This window comes from Nicotiana tomentosiformis, chromosome 7 (assembly GCF_000390325.3).
Source record: "Nicotiana tomentosiformis chromosome 7, ASM39032v3, whole genome shotgun sequence".
Lineage (NCBI taxonomy): Eukaryota > Viridiplantae > Streptophyta > Magnoliopsida > Solanales > Solanaceae > Nicotiana > Nicotiana tomentosiformis.
In genome coordinates, this window is record NC_090818.1 from 107,163,956 (window position 1) to 107,185,708 (window position 21,753).

The 21,753-nt window shown below is 40.7% G+C and overlaps 1 protein-coding gene across 1 annotated transcript; it reads right to left on the reverse strand.

The window, feature by feature from the left end:
* Positions 1–1,410: 1,410 nt before the first annotated feature.
* LOC104117450 (uncharacterized) lies at positions 1,411–20,669 on the reverse strand. Its single transcript, XM_009628506.2, has 5 exons — positions 19,969–20,669; positions 19,446–19,872; positions 18,934–19,111; positions 1,533–1,661; positions 1,411–1,448 (listed from the first exon to the last, which is right to left on the reverse strand). The coding sequence occupies exons 1-5, from the start codon at positions 20,667–20,669 to the stop codon at positions 1,411–1,413; spliced, it is 1,473 nt and encodes a 490-aa protein (XP_009626801.2).
* Between the last annotated feature and the right edge of the window lie 1,084 nt (positions 20,670–21,753).

A 21,753-nucleotide genomic window follows, 5' to 3' on the forward strand; every position in this document is an offset into this window, starting at 1 on the left:
AGCATGCTCGGTAACCCAGTTTGCTCGATCCTGAGCAGCTTCAGCATCAGACCGGTACACTGCCACCATTGCATCAGCATCAGTCATGGCTACTTCGACCTCCGATTTGGCCGCTGCAAGTTCTGTGGCCAGTCTCTCTCGATCAAAAGTTGCTGAGCCCAACCAAGACTTGAACTCCTCGATTTCCTTGGCTTGTACCAAGGCCTTCTCTTTCAAACTTCGGAGTTGAGTCTCTGCCGAGGCTAGTTGAGCTCGGGCAGCCACCTTTTCTGAGGCAAGGCGGTCCATGTTCTTTTTCCACTCTTTGTCCTCCGCTTTCACTGTGTCCACTTCAACACGAAGTTGCCTGATCACATCAAACTTTTGTTGGACCTGTGGAACCGAACTGTTATCCATCACGCCCGAGTCAGTATCATTAACTTCAAAGATTCTTTTTACCTGCTCGGACAAATCGGCTTGTTCTTTCCGAGCTGTTTCTAGCTCAGCCCGAAATCATTTTGCTTCTCCCTCTCTCTGCTCACTGTGAAGCTTGAAGGCATATCTCTCCTCGATAAGCCCTCAGATTTCAGCTTCGTACCGGCTCAGCTTTCCTCGGGATCGGAGAAACAACTCATGATAAAGCATATAGGCCTACGAAAATAGAGAGAAGGAATTATGCAAGGAAAGAAAAATACAAGTATGAAAATTGACAAAGAAAAGATGAACTTACCCGATTCAGGGCCTGTTGAGCTTCGTTGAAAAGACAAGAGACTCCCACCTCGCCCGAGCTCTTCTTCGGAGCCTCCAAATCACTCAGACCGGTGGCATATTTTACCTCAATAAAGTAATCACGGAAAGGATCTTCCTCTCCATGGGCTCCCTCCCCGTGAAAAATCTCCACGGCCTGGGAATCACGTATCATCAATTGCAAAAATGAAAGAAGCGAGGGGGACCCGATCTCTATTGCCCCAAGTAGTTTTTTCGAGATGCAACCTCCGTATTGGGGAGCCTCAAGCTCGGTTCCTACACCAGCATCCACCGCCTCTTTAACGATCTTTTCTTCCCGAGATAAAACACCCTCGGTCCCCCTCGGCTTAGGAACTTGGGTCAAAGTCTCCTCCCCGACCTCCTCAAGCCTGGACGGAGCAGTATCAACTTCCACATGTACCGAAATATTTTGAATATCGGTGCAAGATCGTGTACAGGCCACTAGCCCAAAGTCACCTTCTTCTTCTTCTTCTTCTTCTTCTTCTTCTTCTTCTTCTTCTTCTCCTTCTTCTTAATCCCTTAGACTCAGGACCGACTCCATATTCAGTGGGATTGTTTTCCCCTTTAGTTTAGGGGCCGCTCTCTTCCTGGGTTTCTGACCCTCGGAGTCCGAGGCCCTTTTTCTCTTATCACTTTTGCCGGTTTTGAGATAGGCGGTAAAGCTTATTCATCACCTGATATGGCCGCATCTTTTCCGAGACCTACAAAAAAAAAGTAACTAAAACTTATGCTAGAAAAGAATGCTTGAACGATAGGCAAATCGGTAAGCCAAGAAGAAAGGTTACCATGAGTACGAGCCTCCCACTGGCCCTTTGACAATTCGCACCACGTGCGCTTGGCATATGTCGACATCGAAACCAGACTCCTGACCCAGGTATCGAGATGGGGAACCGCACCCGGCATCCAAGCAATGGCTGCATCAAGAAAAACACTAATAAGAAGGTATGAAGTAGTAAAAACAACAAACATAAATTAAAAATGGCATCATACTTACGTTTTATATTCCATTTCTCAGGAAATGGCACGCTCTCAGCCAGGATTAGGTCAGTGGTCTTCACCCGAACGAACCGGCCCATCCAGCCCCGATCTTTGTCTTTATCGATACTCGAGGTGAACACCTTGGTGGCCCAACGTTGAAGCTTTATCAGCCCACCTCGGTAGAGTTGATGGCTATATAATCTTACGAGGTGGTGAAGGGTAAGGGGAGCCTGTCGATTTTGCTCACGAAGAAATGGAGCAGTATTACAATCCTCTAGAAAGAAGGGTGAATTTGGTCGAGGGTCACTTGGTATTTTTTGCAGAAATCGACGATGACCGGATCGAGGGGACCCAGCGTGAAAGGATAAGTGTAAACACTCAGGTACCCTTCCACGTGGGTAGTGATCGCTTCTTCTGGTGCCGGTATCACAACATCTTTGTTTTCCCAATTGCAATGTTTCTTCACCAAATCAAGAAGGCTTTGGGGTATCGAGCATATATATCTCGATACTAGCTCACATTGACCAGCAACCGATGAGGGTTTCTCGACCTTAAAGTCGGAATCGATAACACACCCCTCGGGAATGAGTTCTTCAAGGCGTGGCTCCACCACTGGTTTCTCACCGGCCGGCCTAGATGAGGAAGCAGCCTCTTTCTGCGGAACAGTTTTAGATATTTTTGTCATCTAAATTTTTGTGAACAAAGAAGAAGGGAGTATTTGGTGTTCTGAGAAGAACAAGCAAAGAAATTCCAGAACCTAGAAATAGGGAGCTTTGGGGAAGGCGAAGAACTGTGAAGATTGGAATGAAAAATATTTGAAGGTAAAAGTTTGAAATAATGAAGAAGGGGGCTATTTATAGATTTCACAGTGACGGTTCAAAATTGGCAGTGGCCGACCATCGGCTGACGCGCATTTAATACCTTGGTAACTAAACCTACGGGACGTTTGTCACATATGTCACATTCGGGCTCTTCGCAGACGTCAGTATTTATCTAGTCGGAGGTTAAAAAATTATATCATTTCTCGCTACCTTCTTTCCGAGAAATGAGGGAACTATCTGTATACTGTCAAAATCGAGTTTGCCCTTCATGTGACTAATCAAGATTGGAGCACGATGGACTGAGGTTCGCCATTATAATATTGAGATGTGATGTGAAGTTGGAAGGTCGAGCTCGAGACCCAGAGACCGATCAATACCGATATCGAGTCAAGGTCGAGCTCGAGACCCAGAGACCGATCAATACCGAGATCGAGTTCGAGACCTAGAGACCGATCAATATCGAGACCGGCCAAAATCGAGACCGAGCCAAGGAACAAAAAAGTCGTTATAACTGTATTTGGGGAGAGAATCTCGGCAGAAATCACGGCTTGAATCAAGGAAAAGCTTATTAATTAATCTATCATGGGATCCCCACTATGTATTTTTAATTATATTCAAAGTAGGATTCCCCCACTATATTAAAAGTAGTTATATCTGTAAAAGAGAGACATTCATTCATTCACACATTCAGATTTATTGAGATTTACATAACATCTAGCAAATATTATCCTTTTTGGGCTTTGATATTGATTCATCTTGTTCTCTTATCAATCACTCTCTATTCAATTTGGGTTTGTATTCATTATTTTTACAGTTAATATTCGATATATCTTTACTTATTTTTCCTATTTGTACCAAATTATACCACGTATCTTTAGAACTACGTATAAATTCAACTCTATCCGTTTTTCGGATAAATACAAATAAGTCAATCCTTATTATTGCTCTCCCTGCTAATGTGTAAGGTTGTTACCTTTCACGTCGTTATGTTGTGAAATATTATAAATATTCCTACTACTGTACAGAAAAAGAAAAAAGAAAAAAAAGGAAGTTCAAAAGAATCAATATTAACGGCCGAAATGTATTTCGAGTCATGTATTTCAAACATGTCTCGAAATTTTTCTTCCTCAAAAGAGGAGCAAGAAAAAGGTAAAGGGAAAGCTTATGAGATGCTGAAAGTTCTTTGTAGGTGACAAATTTGGGTTTGCTGATATTGCTGCAAATTTGGTGGCATTTTGGCTCTGAGTTTTTGAAGAAGCCTCTGGATTTGTTTTAGTGACAAGTGAAAAATTTCCAAATTTTTCAAAGTGGAGAGATGAGTACATTAACTGCAGCCAAATCAAAAAAATATCTAGCACGTAATTTTTGACAAGTCACGTTTTTGAGCTATTTTTAGTGTTTAAAATATTGATTTAACATAACTTTAATTTTTATGGAGTAAAGTCAATTTTTTACTTCAAATTACAATTTTAAAACACAAAAAAAATATTTTCATTTTAATTGAGGTCATTAGTCCTTTTGTAGTGATATTATTCTAATTTTTACTACCATTTTAATCAATTTTTTTCTACTTTTATTTTTATATAATCTTTGAAAAAATCAAAAATAGTTTCACTTTTAATATTTAGTTTTACTTTAGTAGTCTTTTCTAATTAACTAAGAGTGATTCTATATCTTTATAAGTACTTTAAATTATTTTTAGGAGGAGATTTGGTTTTTTTTAGTTAATGAATTTTCAAGATTTCTAAGAATTGAACAATCCAAAATTTGGCCCAATTTGGAGCTCATTTTCGAATTTTTAGTAGCCCAGCAAGACAAAAGTCCATTTTTCCCAATCTTTTTTAGCCCAAACCCGTTGTTAACCCATTAACCCATCAGATACCTCTATCTAATGTTAGCCATCCATCCTCTTTAATTCAATGGCCAAGGTTCTTTCCCCAAAACCATATAAAACCCATATTTTTCACAAACCCTAATCTCTAAGGAAGAAGGACCTAGGACCGACGGCCACACACAGAGGAGAAGAGGGCGAGAAATCAGAAAGGAAAAAAAAAAACAAAGCGTCTCTTTCTTCTTCTTCTTCAAGCAAATCACAGCATCCATACACCATTAAAATACCATTTTTCTTCATAACTTCACCAGGTAGAGCACATAGAAAATCATCTCCTGCTCCCTTACATTTGCCCCATAAAAAACCAGTCCCCAAAACTCTGAAGCTCCCAAAAATATAGCCATGAAAGCCGGGCACCCAAACACCTTTAAATTTGCCAGAAATACCAACAGCTCAACCACTTAGTATCATCCGTTAATCACTCATTTCAGCCACATATTTTATCATCAAAAGGGGGTCGAGTTTGGTTAAGGTTCTGGTGAAACTAGGGGTTCTGGTCCCTGTCCATCGGTGGAAGTATTACGCATTCTCACCATCTGCGAGAGAATAAGAGTAGAATGGTTCAATCATCGATGATAGAATAAAATCGCACGACAGAATAAGAAAGAAGTGATATTGCTCCTAAACTTCATAGCCTCTGAGAGATAAGTACAGACGTCTCCGTACCGATCCTTCAAACTCTACTAAGCTTGCTTGTGACTCGTGAGACCTATGTAATATAGTGCTTTGATACCAACTGTCACGACCCGAAATTCTCACCTACGGACCGTGATGGCGCCTAATATTTCACTTGCTAGGCAAGCCAACGTTAGAATAACATTATCCATTTCTAAAATAATTTTTTAATTTATTAATAACAAGGAAGCAAATGCGGAAGCAATTTTGAAATAATCCATAATAGTAATGGTATCTAAATACCATCCCAAAATTAGTGTCACAAGTGCACGAGCATCTAGAATAAATACAAATAAAGGTCTGAATAAAATAAAGCTGTCTGAAAATAAACACACAACTAAAGTACAATAGACGGGGACTTCAAAACTGCGAACGCCATGCAGTTATACCTCAAGTCTCCTCTGATAGCTGAAATCCGAGCAAGTCTATGGTACGCCGCCGGGACCAATCCCAAAATCTGCACAAGAAGTGTAGAGTGTAGTATCAGTACAACCGACCCCATGTACTGGTAAGTGCTGAGCCTAACCTCGACGAAGTAGTGACGAGGCTAAGGAGGTTCACTTACATTAACCTGTACGCAATATTAGTAACAAAAATAATAATAGGAATAAATCAGGTAATTTATTTATAATAATTGAAGCCAACTCAACAGTCATAACCAATTATCATTTCCATTATTTCTGTTGCAGCGTGCAACCCGCTCTCACAATATATCCACATTCAGTTCTCTTACGGCGTGCAACTCACTCCTCCAACATATTCATTTTAATCAAGTCTGTTACGGCGTACAACCCGATTCTCCAATATTAACTTTTTAACAAGTCTGTTGCGGCGTGTAACCCGATCCTCCAATATTAACTTTTAATAAGACTGTTTGCGGCGTGCAACCCGATCCTCCAATATTGACTTTTAATATGTTTGTTGCGGCGTGCAACCCGGTCCTCCAATATAAACTTTTAATAAGTCTGTTGCGGCGTGCAACCCGATCCTCCAATATTGACTTTTAATAAGTCTGTTGCGGCGTGCAACCCGCTCCTCCAACATTTTTATTTACCAATTCTTATAGAAGAAATTTTTCCAATAAATGTAACAATTATTATAAAATTACAAGACAACAAGTATACAATAATTATGGTTTAATTATGAAGCAAACAATGACAAATAACAAATTATTATGGAAATCAAGGAGCAAATAGACAGTCTAATATTTATTATGTTAAATGTCAAATAACAATTAAGGCACATAATTCAAATAGCATGTAACAATTAATGCAGGAATTCAAGAATTTATATTTGCAAAGAATAAGAGATAAATAATTATTATAATAATTAATTTATGATTAAAAATAATATATGATTTTTCAAGTAAGCAGGCAAACAATTAATTTGACGACGTATAGACACTCGTCACCTCGCCTATACGTCATTTACATGCAATTCACATAACAAACAATTTAAGGGTTCTATTCCCTCAAGTCAAGGTTAACCCCGACACTTACCTCGCTTTGCAAATTCCAATCAATTATTCAACCACACCTTTTTCTTTTAAACTTGCCTCTGAAATCTTCAAATCTATTCACAAATAATTCAATATATTCAATACTAATCATAGGAATTAATTCCATATGAATTTACAAATATTTAGGATAAAAATCCGAAATTAATTAAAATATTCGGCAGTGGGACCCATGTCTCAAATCCCGTAAAACTTGTGAAATCCGAACACCTGTTCCGATACGAGTTTAACTATACCAAATTTGTCCAATTCCGATATCAAATGGACCTTCAAATCTTAATTTTTTATTTTTGGAAGATTTTATAAAAATTTGATTTTTCTTCCATAAATTCACGGATTCATGATTTAAATAAGTATGAAATCATGAAATATAATCAGTATAGGATAAGGAACACTTACCCCAATGCTTTTCGGTAAATATCGCCCAAAAATCGCCTTACTCGAACTCAAAAATAGGAAAGAATTGAAAATGGGTTGAAACCCTATTTCCAGAACTTAAGTTCTGTTTCTGGGAATTTTACCCTTCGCAAACGCGGTCAGTGCCTCGCGTTCGCGAAGCACAATTATGTGCTGTCAAATTTTACTCTTCGCGAACGCGAGGGCTACCTCGCGAACGCGATGTATGCCTGGCTTGGCCTTCGCGAACGCGAGATGCCCTTCGTGAATGCGAAGGCTAATTTTTCCTGGCCAGTCTCTTTCCCTTCGCGAATGCGAGGCTTCTATCGCGAAGGCAAAACTTTGAACCTCAAGCCTTCGCGAACGCGGTCACTATGTTGCGAATGCGAAGCACAAAACGTGCCAGCCCAATTTTCTCTTCGCGTTCGCGAGAGTACCTTCGCGAACGCGAAGAAGAACACACCAGAAGCCTAAAGCCTGCAGAAAACCAGATTTCCTAAGTCCGAAATCATCCCGTAACCTATCTGAAACTCACCCGAGCCCTGGGGGCTCCAAACCAAATATGCACACAAGTTCTAAAACATCATACGAACTTGCTCGCGCGATCGAATCGCCAAAATAACACCTAGAACTACGAATCGGACACCAAATCAAAGGAAGTTTTCAAGAAAACTTTAAAACTTATATTTTTACAACCGGACGTCTGAATCACGTCAAATCAACTCCTATTCTCACCAAATTCGGCAGACATGTCATAAATATTATAGTGGACCTATACCGGGCTCCGGAACCAAAATACGGACCCGAGGTCAATAAATCCAACATCAGTAATTTCTTAGAAATCATTAAGCTTTTAATTTTTCATCAAAATTCCATATCTCAAGCTAGGGACCTCGGAATTCGATTCCGGGCATACGCCCAAGTCCTAAATCACGATACGGAACTACCAAAATTTTCAAAATACTGATCTGGATCTGTTTACTCAAAAATTTGACCAAAGTCAACTTAATTGAGTTTTAAAGCTCTATTTCCCATTTTAATTCATTTTTCACATAAAAACTTTCCGAAAAATTGTACGGACTGCGCACGCAAGTCGAGGAATGATAAATGGTGCTTTTCGAGGTCTTAGAACATAGAATTACTTATTAAATTTAAAGATGACATTTTTAGGTAATCACACTCCCCAAACTTCATATTTGTCAAAAATGGAAAATGGGACGAAGTCCCCTGCTTTATAACTTAAAGTTCTGTCCAGGCTGCTCTCGATCCTACCTCGATCCTGGCCCTCGATAATGGCCTCGATCATGGCCCTCGATCTGGCCCTCCATCATGGCCTCAATCATGGACTCGATCATGGCCCTCGATCATGGCCCTCGAATTTCCAGCAGAAAATTGCAGCAGTTGTTTAAGTCTAACTTTTGATACGTTAACCATCCGAAACTCACCCGAGGCCCTCGGGACCTCAACCAAATACACCATCAAGTCCTAAAAAATTATACGAATTTATATGAAACCTCAAATCACATAAAACGACGCTAAAACCACGAATCATACCCCAATTAAAGCTTAAGGAACTTAAGAATTTCCAACTTCTACATTCGATGTCGAAACCTATCAAATCAAGTCCGATTGACCTCAAATTTTGCACACAAGTCATAAATGACATAACGGATCTATGAAAAATTTCAGAACTGGATTCCGACCCCGATATCAAAAAGTCAACCCCCCGGTCAAACTTCCAAACTTAAATTCCTATTTTAGCCATTTCAAATCTAATTTAACTACAAACTTCCAAATAAAATTCCGATCACGCTCCTAAGTCCAAAAATCACCATAGGTCCGGGATCGTTTACACATAGGTCGACATCCAGCCAGCCTTTTCAACTTAAGTTTTAAACTTTGGAACTAAGTGTTCCAATTCATTCTAAAATCTCTCCGGACCTGAACCGACTACCCCGACAAGTCACATAACTATTATAAAGCACATAATGAGCAGTAAATAGGGTAATGTGGCTACAACTTTTATAACGACTGGCCGGATAGTTACATCCTCCCCCTCTTAAAACAATCGTTCGTCCTCGAACGGGTTTTGAATTATACCTTGAGTCTCAAATAGGTGTGGATATTTGCTCTACATCTCCCGCTCAGTCTCCCAAGTAGCTTCTCCGTCTGGCTGACCTCTCCACTGCACCTTCACTTAAGCTATGTTCTTTGATCTTAGCTTTCTAACCTGTGTGTCCAAAATGGCCACTGGTTCCTCGACATAAGATAGATCCTTGCCCAACTGGACTGAGCTGAAGTCTAACACATAAGATGGATCGCCATGATACTTCTAGAGCATGGAAACATGGAACACTGGATGAACTGCAGAGAGGCTAGGTGGTAGTGCAAGTCTGTAAGCCACCTCTCCAACTCTCTCAAGAATCTCAAAAGGCCCAATATACCTAGGGCTCAACTTGCCCTTCTTCCCGAACCTCATAACACTCTTCATAGGCGAAACTCGGAGCAAGACTCGTTCACCAACTATAAATGCAACATCACGAACCTTCTGATTAGCATAACTCTTCTGTCTAGATTGGGCTGTACGAAGTCGATCTTGAATCAATTTAACCTTTTCCAAGGCATCCTAAACCAAGTCTGTACCCAATAGCCTAGCCTCGCCCGGTTCGAACCAACCCACTGGAGTCCGGCACCGCCTACCATACAAGGCCTCATACAGAGCCATTTGAATGCTCGACTGGTAGCTGTTGTTGTAAGCAAACTCTGCAAGTGGCAAGACCTGATCCCAAGCACCCCCAAAATCTATCACACACGCACGAAGCCTATCCTCCAGTATCTGGATAGTGAGCTCAGACTGTCCGCCTATCTGAGGGTGAAATGTTGTACTCAACTCCATATGAGTACCCAACTCTCGTTGTAAAGTCCTCTAGAACCGTGATGTAAACTGCGTACCCCGGTCAGAGATGATAGATACCGGTACGCCATGGAGTCTGACAATCTCGTGACTATAGTCCTGAGCCAGCTGTTCCGAAGAGTAAGTAGAAACTACAAGAATGAAATAGGCTGACTTGGTCAACCTATCCACAATCACCCAAACTACATCGAACTTCCTCTGAGTCCGTGGGAGCCCAACAACGAAATTCATAGTGATCCGCTCCTATTTCCATTCTGGAATATCTAACTTCTCATTCAATCCACCCGGTTGTTGATGCTCATACTTCACCTGCTGGTAATTTAGATACCGAGCTACATATTCCACTATGTCTTTCTTCATCCGCCTCAACCAATAGTGATGCCTCAAGTCCTAATACATCTTTACAGCACCCGGATGAATGGAGTACCACAAACTATGAGCCTCCTAGAGAATTAACTCATGCAAGCCATCTACATTGGGTAAACATAGCCTGCCCTGCATCCATATTATACCGTAATCTCCAATAGTGACTTCCTTGGCATCACCGTGTTGAACTGTATCCTTAAGGACAAGCAGATGTGGGTCATCATACTGATGCTCCTTGATACGATCATAAAGAGAAGGCCGAAAAACCACACAAGCCAAAACTCGGCTCGGCTCGGAAACATCCAATCTAACAAACTAGTTGGCCAAGGCCTAAACATCCAAGGCTAAAGGCCTCTCTGCTACGGGTAAATATGATAAGCTGCCCAAACTCTCCGCTTTACAACTCAAGGCATCGACCACTACATTGGCCTTTCCGGGATGATAGAGAATGATGATATCATAATCCTTAAGAAACTCCAGCCATCTCCGCTGCCGCAAATTAAGATCCTTCTGTTTAAACAGATGTTGTAGACTCCGGTGATCGGTGTAGACCTCAAAATGGACATCGTACAAATAATGCCGCCAAATCTTCAAGGCATGAACAATAGTTGCTAACTCAAGGCCGTAGACCGTATAATTCTTCTCGTATACCTTTAACTGTCTGGACGCGTAAGCAATTACCCTACCGTCTTGTATAAACACTGTGCTGAGACCAATACACAACGCATCACAATACACAGTATAAGTCCCTGAACCTGTAGGTAATACCAATATTGGGGCTGTAGTCAAAGTTGTTTTGAGCTTTTGGAAGATCTGCTCACATTCCTCGGTCCACTTGAACGGAGCACCCTTCTGGGTCAATTTAGTCATAAGTGCAGGAATAGAAGATAAACCATCTACAAATCGGTGATAATACCCTGCCAAACCAAGAAAACTCCGGATCTCAGTAGTTGATGATGGTCTAGGACAACTTTGCACTACTTCAATCTTCTTCGGATCTACCTTGATCCCTTCGCACGAAACTATATGACCCAAAAATCCCGTTGAATCAAGTCAGAATTCACACTTTGAAAATTTTGCATATAACTTCTTTTCTCTCAAAGTCTGAAGCACAGTCCTCAAGTGTTGCTCATGATCTTCCCGACTCCGGGAATACACCATAATGTCGTCAATAAACACAATGATGAAAGAATCAAGATGGGGCTGAAATACATAATTCATTAAGTTCATAAATGTTGTTGGGGCATTGGTTAGCCCAAATGACATTACAAGGAACTCATAATGACCATACCGAGTCCTAAGAGCAGTCTTCAGGATATTGGGTTCCCGAATCTTCAACTGATGATAGCTTGAATGCAAGTCAATTTTAGAGAATACCCTGGCACCCTGAAACTGATCAAATAGGTCATCAATACGTGGCAATGGATACCTATTCTTCACTGTAACTGTAATGACCCGGTCGGTCGTTTCGATAGTTATAGCCCCATTTCTCCCATTTCTGCTTCTTTTGTGCTTTTCAGCTGTATTATGTCATATCGGGTTGGTTGGTTCGGGTTCGGAGTGGTTTTGGAGTAAGTTGAGATACTTAGTCTATTAATTGGAAGCTTAAGTTGCAAAAGTCAACTGGATGTCGACTTGTGGGAAAACAACCTCGGATTTGAATTTTTATGGTTCTGTTAGCTCCGTTAGGTGATTTTTGACTTAAGAGCATGTCCGAAATATGATTTGGAGGTTCGTAGTAGAAATAGGCTTGAATTGGCGAAAGTTGGAATTTTGGCTGGCAGTGGAAATTTTGACATTTGGGTCGGATTGGATTTCTGAAAGTTGTAATAGGTTTGTGGTATCATTTTTGACTTGTGTGTAAAATTTGAGGTCAATCGGTCGTGGTTTGGTAGGTTTTGGCGTCATTTATGGAATTTGAAAGCTTTAGGCATGAATCCGTGTGTAATTGGTGTTTTGATGTTGTCATGAGTGATTCGAAGATTCGACTAAGTTCGCATGGGGTTATATGACTTGTTGGTATGATCAGTTGAGGTCCCGGAGGCCTCGGGGTACTTTCGGGGTGGTTAACGGCTTGATGAGAGTTGAGGAATTGCAGTTGAAGCTGTTGCTGCTAGTGTAACCGCACCTGCGGAGTGGAAACCACAGGTGTGAGCCCGCTTAAGCAAAGGAGGAGCCGCAAATGCGGCTAAGGAAGGCCTGGGCAGATGGTCGCATAAGCGGATTTAGGGGCGCATGTGCGAGTTTGGACAGCAGGTGCGATGTACTTCCCGCACCTGCGAAGACCGCATATGCGATCACTGGATCGCAGGAGCGGAGGCTGAGTTTAGGGATTTTTCCACAGAAGCAGGGCTTTGCCCGCAGATGCGGCTCCGCAGATGTTGAAATGGAGCCACAGGTGCGAGAAGTCTGGGCAGAACCTATAAATAGAACACTTCGAGATTTTTCACCATTTTCATCTTGTTTGAGCTCGAATTTTGGGGATTTTGAGAGAGATTTCGGAGTAATCACTGATGTAAGTTATTTGTTCCTCTTTATCTTCAATAATGGTGTTTCCCCACTGATTTTACACCTATTTGGTGAGTGTTTGAGGTGAGATTGGGAGATTAGGGATTTGGAATTGGAGAGTGAGTTTTGGGGTTTTGGAAGGGCAATGGAGGTCGGATTTTGATAAATGTTGTATGGTTAGACTCGTGAGTGAATGGGATTTCGGGTTTTATGACTTTCGTCGGGTTTCGATACGTGGGTCCATAGGGCCGGGTTGAGCCGATTTTGGATTTTAGACTATATTTTAGTAGTTTTCCTATGAAATTGATCCTTTTAGCCAATATTGATTATCCCGTACTATTTGTGGCTAGATTCAGGGTATTTGGAGGCCGATTCGAGAGGCAAGGGCATTTCGGAGTAGGATTTCTGCACGGTTGAGGTAAGTAACAGTCTTAAATCTGGTTTTGAGGGTATTAAACCTCGAGAATTTGTATGATGTGAATATTTAGAGGTGACGCACATGCTAGGTGACGGGCGTGTGAGCATGCACCATGAGGGATTGTGACTTGATCCGTCCCGTGAGACTGTAAAGTCGAATAGCCATTGTTATTACTTGTCTTTCCTTGTCTTTGAGCAATTGACTGCATTTCATGTTAGAAACCATGCTTAGGCCATATGATATCACCGTTGGGACCCGCAACGGTCGAATACTTTTTGAATTGACTACTAATTGTTGTCTTGTACTCAGTCACAGTCTTACTTGTGTGTTATATCTCCATTTCCTCTTATTTCTTGTTGTATTCTCTATTTGGGCTAATTATTATGATATTCTGTGAGCCCGAGGGGCTGGAGAGGTTAGTGACTGAGATAAGGCCTGAGTGTCGAGCTGTGAGCTGTGAGGTATTTTAGATCGGGTTGCACGCCGCAACAATATTGGATCGGGTTGCACGCCAATATTGTCTTATTTATCCTTTCTTATTATCTTTTCTCTCTTGTATTGGCATTTGGTACAGACTGTAGTAGACTCCATTTTCTAGATTGGTTGTTAGATGATCATGACTTAGTGACACCGCGATATCGAGCTATTTTTCCGAACTTATATTTTATTTGGGGTTTACCCCCGTATTTATGAAAAAAATACTCCGGTTATTTTAAATGTCTTAATTCATTTCTGTTAAATTTTGAAAGTATTTTGGAAGGGTCGGCTTGCCTAGTATCACGATAGGCGCCATCACGATGGGTTAGGTTTTGGGTCGTGACAGTAACCTTGTTCAACTGGCGGTAATCAATACACATCCGCATAAAACCATCCTTCTTCTTCACAAAAAAGACAGGAGCACCCCAAGCTGATACACTGGGCCGAATGAAGCCCTTATCAAGCAGTTCCTGTAACTGCTCTTTTAATTCTTTCAATTTTGCTGGGGCCATATGATATGGTGGAATAGAAATGGGTTGAGTGCCTGGTAACAAATCAATGCCAAAGTCAATATCCTTGTCGGGTGGCATACCAAGAAGATCCGCTGGAAATACATCAGGAAAATCCCTTACTACAGGAACTGACTCCACGGTAAGAGTATCAACACTAATATCTCTCACATAGGCCAGATACGCATCACACCCCTTCTCAACCATTCGTTGAGCTTTAAGAAATGAAACAACTTTGCTAGGAACATGATCCAAGGTACCTCTCCACACTAGCCGCGGTAGACCTGGCATAGCCAATGTCACTGTCTTGGCATAACAATCAAGGATAGCGTGATAGGGCGACAACCAGTCCATGCCTAAAATAATATCGAAATCCACCATACTGAGCAATAATAAATTAGCTCTAGTCTCAAAACCACTGATAACAATTAAACACGACTGATACACGCGGTCCACAATAATAGATTCACCGACGGGTGTAGATACATAAATAGAAGAACTCAAAGAATCACGGGATACTCCCAAATACGGGGAAAGTAAGATGACACATAAGAATAAGTGGAGCCTGGATCAAACAAGAGTGATGTATCTCTATGACAGACCGGAATAATACCTGTGATAGCATAATCTGATGCAACGACCTCTGTCCTAGCAAGAAAGGCATAATATCTGGCCTGGCCTCCCTTATTAGGGCGACCTCTACCTGTCCGACCTCCACCTCTAGCTGGCTGTACAGGTGGAGTAGCAACTAGTGCAGCGATCATGACTTGAGAAGCCTGAGGGCCTGTGGAATAGGTGGGGCCTGAGAAATCTGTGGAGGTTCCCCCCTACTAAGTCTGGGGAAATCTCTCATGATATTACGAGTGCCACCACACTCAAAACAAGCCCTCGAAGGACGTGTTTACTGGGACTGGCTCGGGCCTGATCGACTGAACTGCCTGCTGAAAGCACCCCGTACATGAGGTACAATAGACACTGGCGGTGCATAATATGGAACATGGGGTCTGGGAGTAGCTGGAATACCGTTGGAAGCTGGAAGTGCTGAATGAATAGGACGGCTCACATAGCCTCTACCATGACGGGCTGCAGCTGTGGCACGAGAATTGTTATATGTGCCAGAATCTCGGGGTCTCTTAGCTTCCCTCTCTTCTCTCTCCCGATTCCGTATACCCCTAATCTCCTAGCAATTGACACCACCTGTTGGTATGTGATGTCTATCTCCAGTTCTCGGGCCATACTGAATCTGATACTAGGGTGGAGCCCCTCGATAAATCGACGAACCCGCACTCGAACAGTAGTAACCAAGGCTGGTGCATGCCTAGACAAATCACTGAATCAGACCGCATATTCCGACACGGTCATAGAACCCTGGCGAAGCTGCTCAAACTCTGTGAACCATGCATCTCTAAGACTCTGAGGAACATACTCCCTCAAGAATATATCTTAAAATTGAGTCCAAGTGAGTGAAGCTGCCTCAATCGGACTATCCAACTCATATGCCCACCACCACTGGTATGTTGCTCCTCTAAGCTAGAATGCTGTGAAAGAAACCCCACTGGAATCCACAATACCCATAGTACGAAGGATACGGTGACATTCTTCCAGAAAACCCTGAGCATCCTCTGAAGCTACACCGCTGAATGTGGGAGGGTGGTACTTTTTGTACCTCTCGAGCCTGAGCTGCTCCCCCTCTGAAATTGCTGCCCTAACCTAGAGCCGAACTGGGATAACTGGCTGCACTCGTATAACCTCTGGGGCATGGTCAACCTGGGCTCGTGGCTCTGGGGTATGCGCGGCGGGAGTCTATGCTCCTCCCCCGGCCTGAGATACGGCAGGAGCAAGTGGAATTAACCTTGACTGAGCTAGAGTTCCAAACATGCTCAAAAACTGGGCAAGAGTCTCCTGAAGTGCAGGAGTGATAACAGGTATCTCAGGTGCATGTTCTCCAACTGGAGCTACTGGTGGTTCCTCTGCAACAGCTCGTGCGGGTGCTCTGACTGCACCACGTGGTCTTTCTCGGCCTCTGCCCCGACCCCGGCCTCTTGCTGCTCCAACAGGGGGCACGGATGTCTGATCATCGGATCCAGTTGTGCGTATACTCACCATCTGTGAGAGAATAGAAAGACAATGGTTTAAAATTTTGAAGTCAACAAATGCGCACGATAAGGAATCAAAGAAGTGAATATTTTCTAACAGTTCCATAGCCTCCCGAAGATATGTACAGACGTTTCCGTACCGATCCGCGAGACTCTACTAAACCTACTTCTGACTCATAACACCTATAAACCTAGAGCTCTGATACCAACTTGCCACGACCCCAAATTCCCTCCGTAGGATGTCGTGATGGCACCTAATTTCTAAAACTAGGTAAGCCTATCAATGCAGAATATAACTAAATGCAAAACTGAAATTTAATCCTTAACAATCGAATAAATAAACACTGTAATTTAACAATTTCAATTCCCAAAACCCGGTAGGAATAAGTCACAAGCTTCTAAGAGTTTATTCTCTATGTCTCTATACATCAGAGTCTAAATCAAATAAGGAAGACAACATAATAAGATAGAAGTGGACTGCGGAGTCTGTGGATGCTGGCAGATATACCTCGAAGTCTCCTCGTACATCTAAAGAAAATATTTTTCCTGAAATAACATCCCGCGTTTTAGCCACCCTTATCACACTGCATGACTTCTAGTAGTTCCCCTACTAGCCACGCGTATCAAGCCATCCTTATCTCACCTCATGTGTTTCAATACCCAGACCTTATACTACCGCATGCGTATCAATATCACAATATATCACAATTTGTACCTCAAGTGCCCAAATATATCAACTTGCCATAATAAATCAAAATCAGAATATTTTTTCACAATAAGGAGCTCACGACTCAATCACAGTAAATACAAAAGTCTTCACAAAATATTCAGCAAAATAATATCCATTATTTCCACAATACGGAGCTCACGGCTCAATCTCAATGAATACACAAATCCTCACAAAATATTCAGCAGAAATAATATTTCCACAAATTTAACATCTTAACTTAACATCCAATTATTAAATGTAAAATACTTTATTTTTAATAATAGTTAATTTAAGAAAATCCAACCTTCAAATAAAGCACAAAATAAAAGAAACCAAATTTCAACTAAACAGGTAAAAATAATTAGTAGGAAAAATGTCAGGCAAATTTAGGAATACAAAATAGATCGATGATGATGAATATAATCTGATAAAATAATTTAATTAATGTGTGACAGAGATATACACAATTTTAAAACCAGAGTTTTCCATATTTAGCCCGTGTACACACTCGTCACCTCGTGTACACGACTTTTAACACATTACAATTATCACATCAATACCAATCCTAGGGGGAATTCCCCCCCCCCCCCCCCCCAAAGTTAGACAAGTCACTTACCTCAAACCGCTCACTATCAGTTAAGTAGTATTCCTTTTCCTCGATTTTCTAACTCCAACCGGCTCAAATCTAGTTATAATTAATTCGATACAGTCAATAAAAATTATAGAATCAATTCCATAAGAAAATACTATATTTTTCAATAAAAATCTAAAATTAACTCAAAAATCGTTTGTGGAGCCCACGTCACGTAATCCAATAAAACTCACAAAATTCGATAACCCATTCAATTATGAGTCCAACCATACCCGTTTCACTCAAATCCGACTCCGAATCGACACTGAAATCTCAAAAAATCATTTATATGAGATTTCTAAAATTTTCCAAAATTTCAACCTCAAAACACTAATTAAATGGTGAAAACAGTGATATATTCCTGTATATTGACCAAATCCGAGTTAGAATCACTTACCCCAATGTTTTTCCTTGAAAATTTCTCAAAAATCGTCTCCCCCTAAGCTTCAAATTTGTCAAAAATGGAAAATGGGACGAAGTCCCCTGCTTTATAACTTAAAGTTCTGTCCAGGCTGCCCTCGATCCTGCCTCGATCTTGGCCCTCGATCCTGTCCTCGATCATGGCCCTCGATCCTGGCCCTCGAATTTCCAGCAAAAAATTGCAGCAGCGGTTTAAGTCTAACGTTTGATCCGTTAACTATCCGAAACTCACCCGAGACCCTCGGGACCTCAACCAAATACACGAACAAGTCCTAAAATATCATACGAACTTATTTGAAACTTCAAATCACATAAAACGACGCTAAAACCACTAATCATACCCCAATTCAAGCTTAAGGAACTTAAGAATTTTTAACTTTTACATTCGATGTCGAAACCTATCAAATCAAGTCCGATTGGCCTCAAATTTTGCACACAAGTCATAAATGACATAACAGAGCTATGAAAAATTTCGAAACTGGATTCCGACCATGATATCAAAAAGTCAACTCCCCGGTCAAACTTTCAAACTTAAATTCTTATTTTAGCCATTTCAAGTCTAATTTAACTACGGACTTCCAAATAAAATTCCGATCATGCTCCTAAGTTCAAAACTCACCATACGGAGCTGTTGGAATCATCAAAATTCTATTCCGGGATCATTTACACATAGGTCGACATCCAGCCAATCTTTTCAACTTAAGTTTTAAACTTTGGAACTAAGTGTTCCAATTCATTCTAAAATCTTTCTGGACCTGAACCGACTACCTTGGCAAGTCACATAATAGTTATAAAGTATAGAATGAGCAGTAAATAAGGAAATGGGGCTACAACTTTTAAAACAACTGGCCGGGTCATTACAGTTATTGAATGGAACTGTGCCGGTGCCAACTATCTTTCCCTTTGAATCATCACCAAATTTAATACTTCCTCCATTTATCTTAGTAACTTCTTTGAACAGGTTTTTGTCACCTGTCATGTGACTGGAACACGCACTATCTAAGTACCATTTTTTATTGCGGCTCTTTCTGTGGTATTCCTACAAAATAGAATTATCACATTCTTTTAAGTACCCAAGCTTGCTTGGGTCCTTGCTGGTTAGTTCTACTGGAAGGCTTGTCTTTAGGTTTCTAAATCCATCCTGAAATAATAGACTTATGAAATCTACAAAAAGAGTATTTATGTCCAACTTTATTACAATAATGACACACATTGATTGATCTAGGTTTTGATCTATTACTTGTGTTAATATTTGTAGACTCAGTTCTAGCCGACCCTCTTCCAGTTGACTTGTAAGTCGCCTGGTTGGACTTGCCGGAACAGTGACTGGTGGATTTGCGCATGCCATTCAGTTGCATTTGCAATTCCTAAACCTCATCTTGAAGTGCATCCCTTTCGATTTCACATACTTCAAGTTTGAGTTCCCAGTTCTTCTTTTCCCTACTGAGTCTTTTCAATTCATTCAACATCTTTTGTGACTCCTTTAGGGTGAGATCAAGCATATCTTGCAATTCATTACATCTATCACAGCTATAAGATCTTACCTCGCTTGTTTCGCCACGTGCCATGAAACAATTTTCAGTACTTTCTTTGCTTTCATCATCTGATATGTCTTCATAAGTCAAGCATCCAGAGTATTTGTTCGTATCATTTTCTATAATTATCATGAAGTACATATTTGCTATTTCTTCATGTTTTGAGCTGTCTTCATCACTCCAGCTTCCGAAATATTTGTTATTGTTGAATCCTTTGGAGGCTTTTCTTTTAAGTTTAGGACATTCAGCTTGTACATGCCCGTACCTTCCGCATTCATAGAACTTCCCATCATTCTTGTCTTGTTCATTATATTGCCTGGTTCATCTGCATGACATCCTTCCCTTCTTTACATTTCAGTACCTTCTCATTAATCCATTCATGTTCCTTGATACCATGGCAATTTCTTCCTCAAGAGCTTCTGGATCGTCATCAATATCATCATCAGGTCCTTCAGTTATAGCTTTGAAGGCAATTATTTTCTTCTTTTCTTCCCGATTTGTTTTCTTGAGATGGGTTTTCTCGAATGCTATAAGATCTCCTTGTAATTCATCATATGAAAGTTTGTTTAGATCTTGGGATTCGAGGGCAACTACTTTTATTTTCCATATAGAAGGCAAACTCCTCAGGATTTTTCGAACTTGATCACCACTTGAGTAGGTCTTTCCAAAGGCTTTCAGATCACCAATGATTTTACTAAATCTTGCAAACATTTTCTCAATGGATTCTCCTTCTTTCATCTGGAAGAGTTCATAGTCATGAACCAACATGTTTATCCGTGTTTCTTTCACTTTGTTGGTTCCTTCATAAGTAACTTCTAATTTACCCCACATTTCTTTGGCAGTATCACAGTTTGAAATTTTCTCGTACTCTTCTCCACTTATAGCATTATAGAGCAAATTTTGATCCTTAGCATTAACTTGAACGACATCCATTTGCTCGTCTATGTATTCGTCTATATCTTTAGGATCAGTGGGAGGTTGAGTTGCTGGAGGCAATGGATAGTTTCCTTTTTTTATGACACGCCATACTTTGACGTCATAGGATTTTGCATAGATTTCCATGTGTACTTTTCAGTGAGAGAAATATTGTCCATTGAAGTATGGTGGTCTTACTTGTGATGTCCCTTCTTGAAATAGTGCTCTAATTGTTACTTGGTTTGCCATAATCTTTTTCACTAGTTGTTAAGCAAAAGATAAAAGGGTGTGACCTGCTTTGATACCAATTGAAAGTACAAGAGGGGGGGGGGGGTGGATGATTCATGTAGCTTTACACCAACATCTTAGTCTCTAATGTCACTTTTCCCTTGTTGATACAATGTCTCACCAATGTTTATCTCTTTTTTTTCTCTCACTAATTACACAACAGATCTAAAAAGGAACTACAATACTTGTTTGGAGTAGAACAAAAAGAGTGATAATGGTTAGTTTAAAGTATGTCTGCTTCAATCCTGGAACAGATGTATATATACTTCGTGAGGCCTTCTTGATTCTTGATTGACGTGAATCTTGAGAGATTACAAACCCAAGGGAGTTGATCCTTGAAACGAATCGTAAATTGATTCTTTCCAAGAATAAGGTTAAGTTTCCGTTGATCTTGTTTGACTTGTGGCCTTGACAAGCTTTCTTCCGCTAGGTAGATTTTTCCCTTACTTGTGTGATTGATGATGGATCCCCTGATTTCGGGCTTTAATGATCTCCAGTGTAGAGCTTTGCAATTTTATATTTCTTTGATTTTGGGACCTTCCTATAACATCTTCTGTCAATCATCTATCAAATCATTGATTGATTATTCTTCCGGATTTCCGTTGCTTCTTTCTTTTTCATATCTAATCATTGATACTTTTCCTTTCCTTTGCTTCTAGAGTTCCCGTTGATATATTATTCCCTTAGTCCATACTTGAATGATAAGGACTATTGATTCTTTTATTTTATCCCTTGTGATCCTATACCAAAGGTGATATATTATTTTTCCTATACCAAAGGTGATATATTATTTTTTTATCATTGAAACTTATATTTAACATACAAAACACCCATGTTTTAGCATCTGGTGCGACAGCAAGTGGCAATTTAACTTGAAAGTACGGGGGGAGGGAGGGGGGGGTTGCAAGTATTAGTAGCATAACAAAAAATCTGTTTTGTGTTT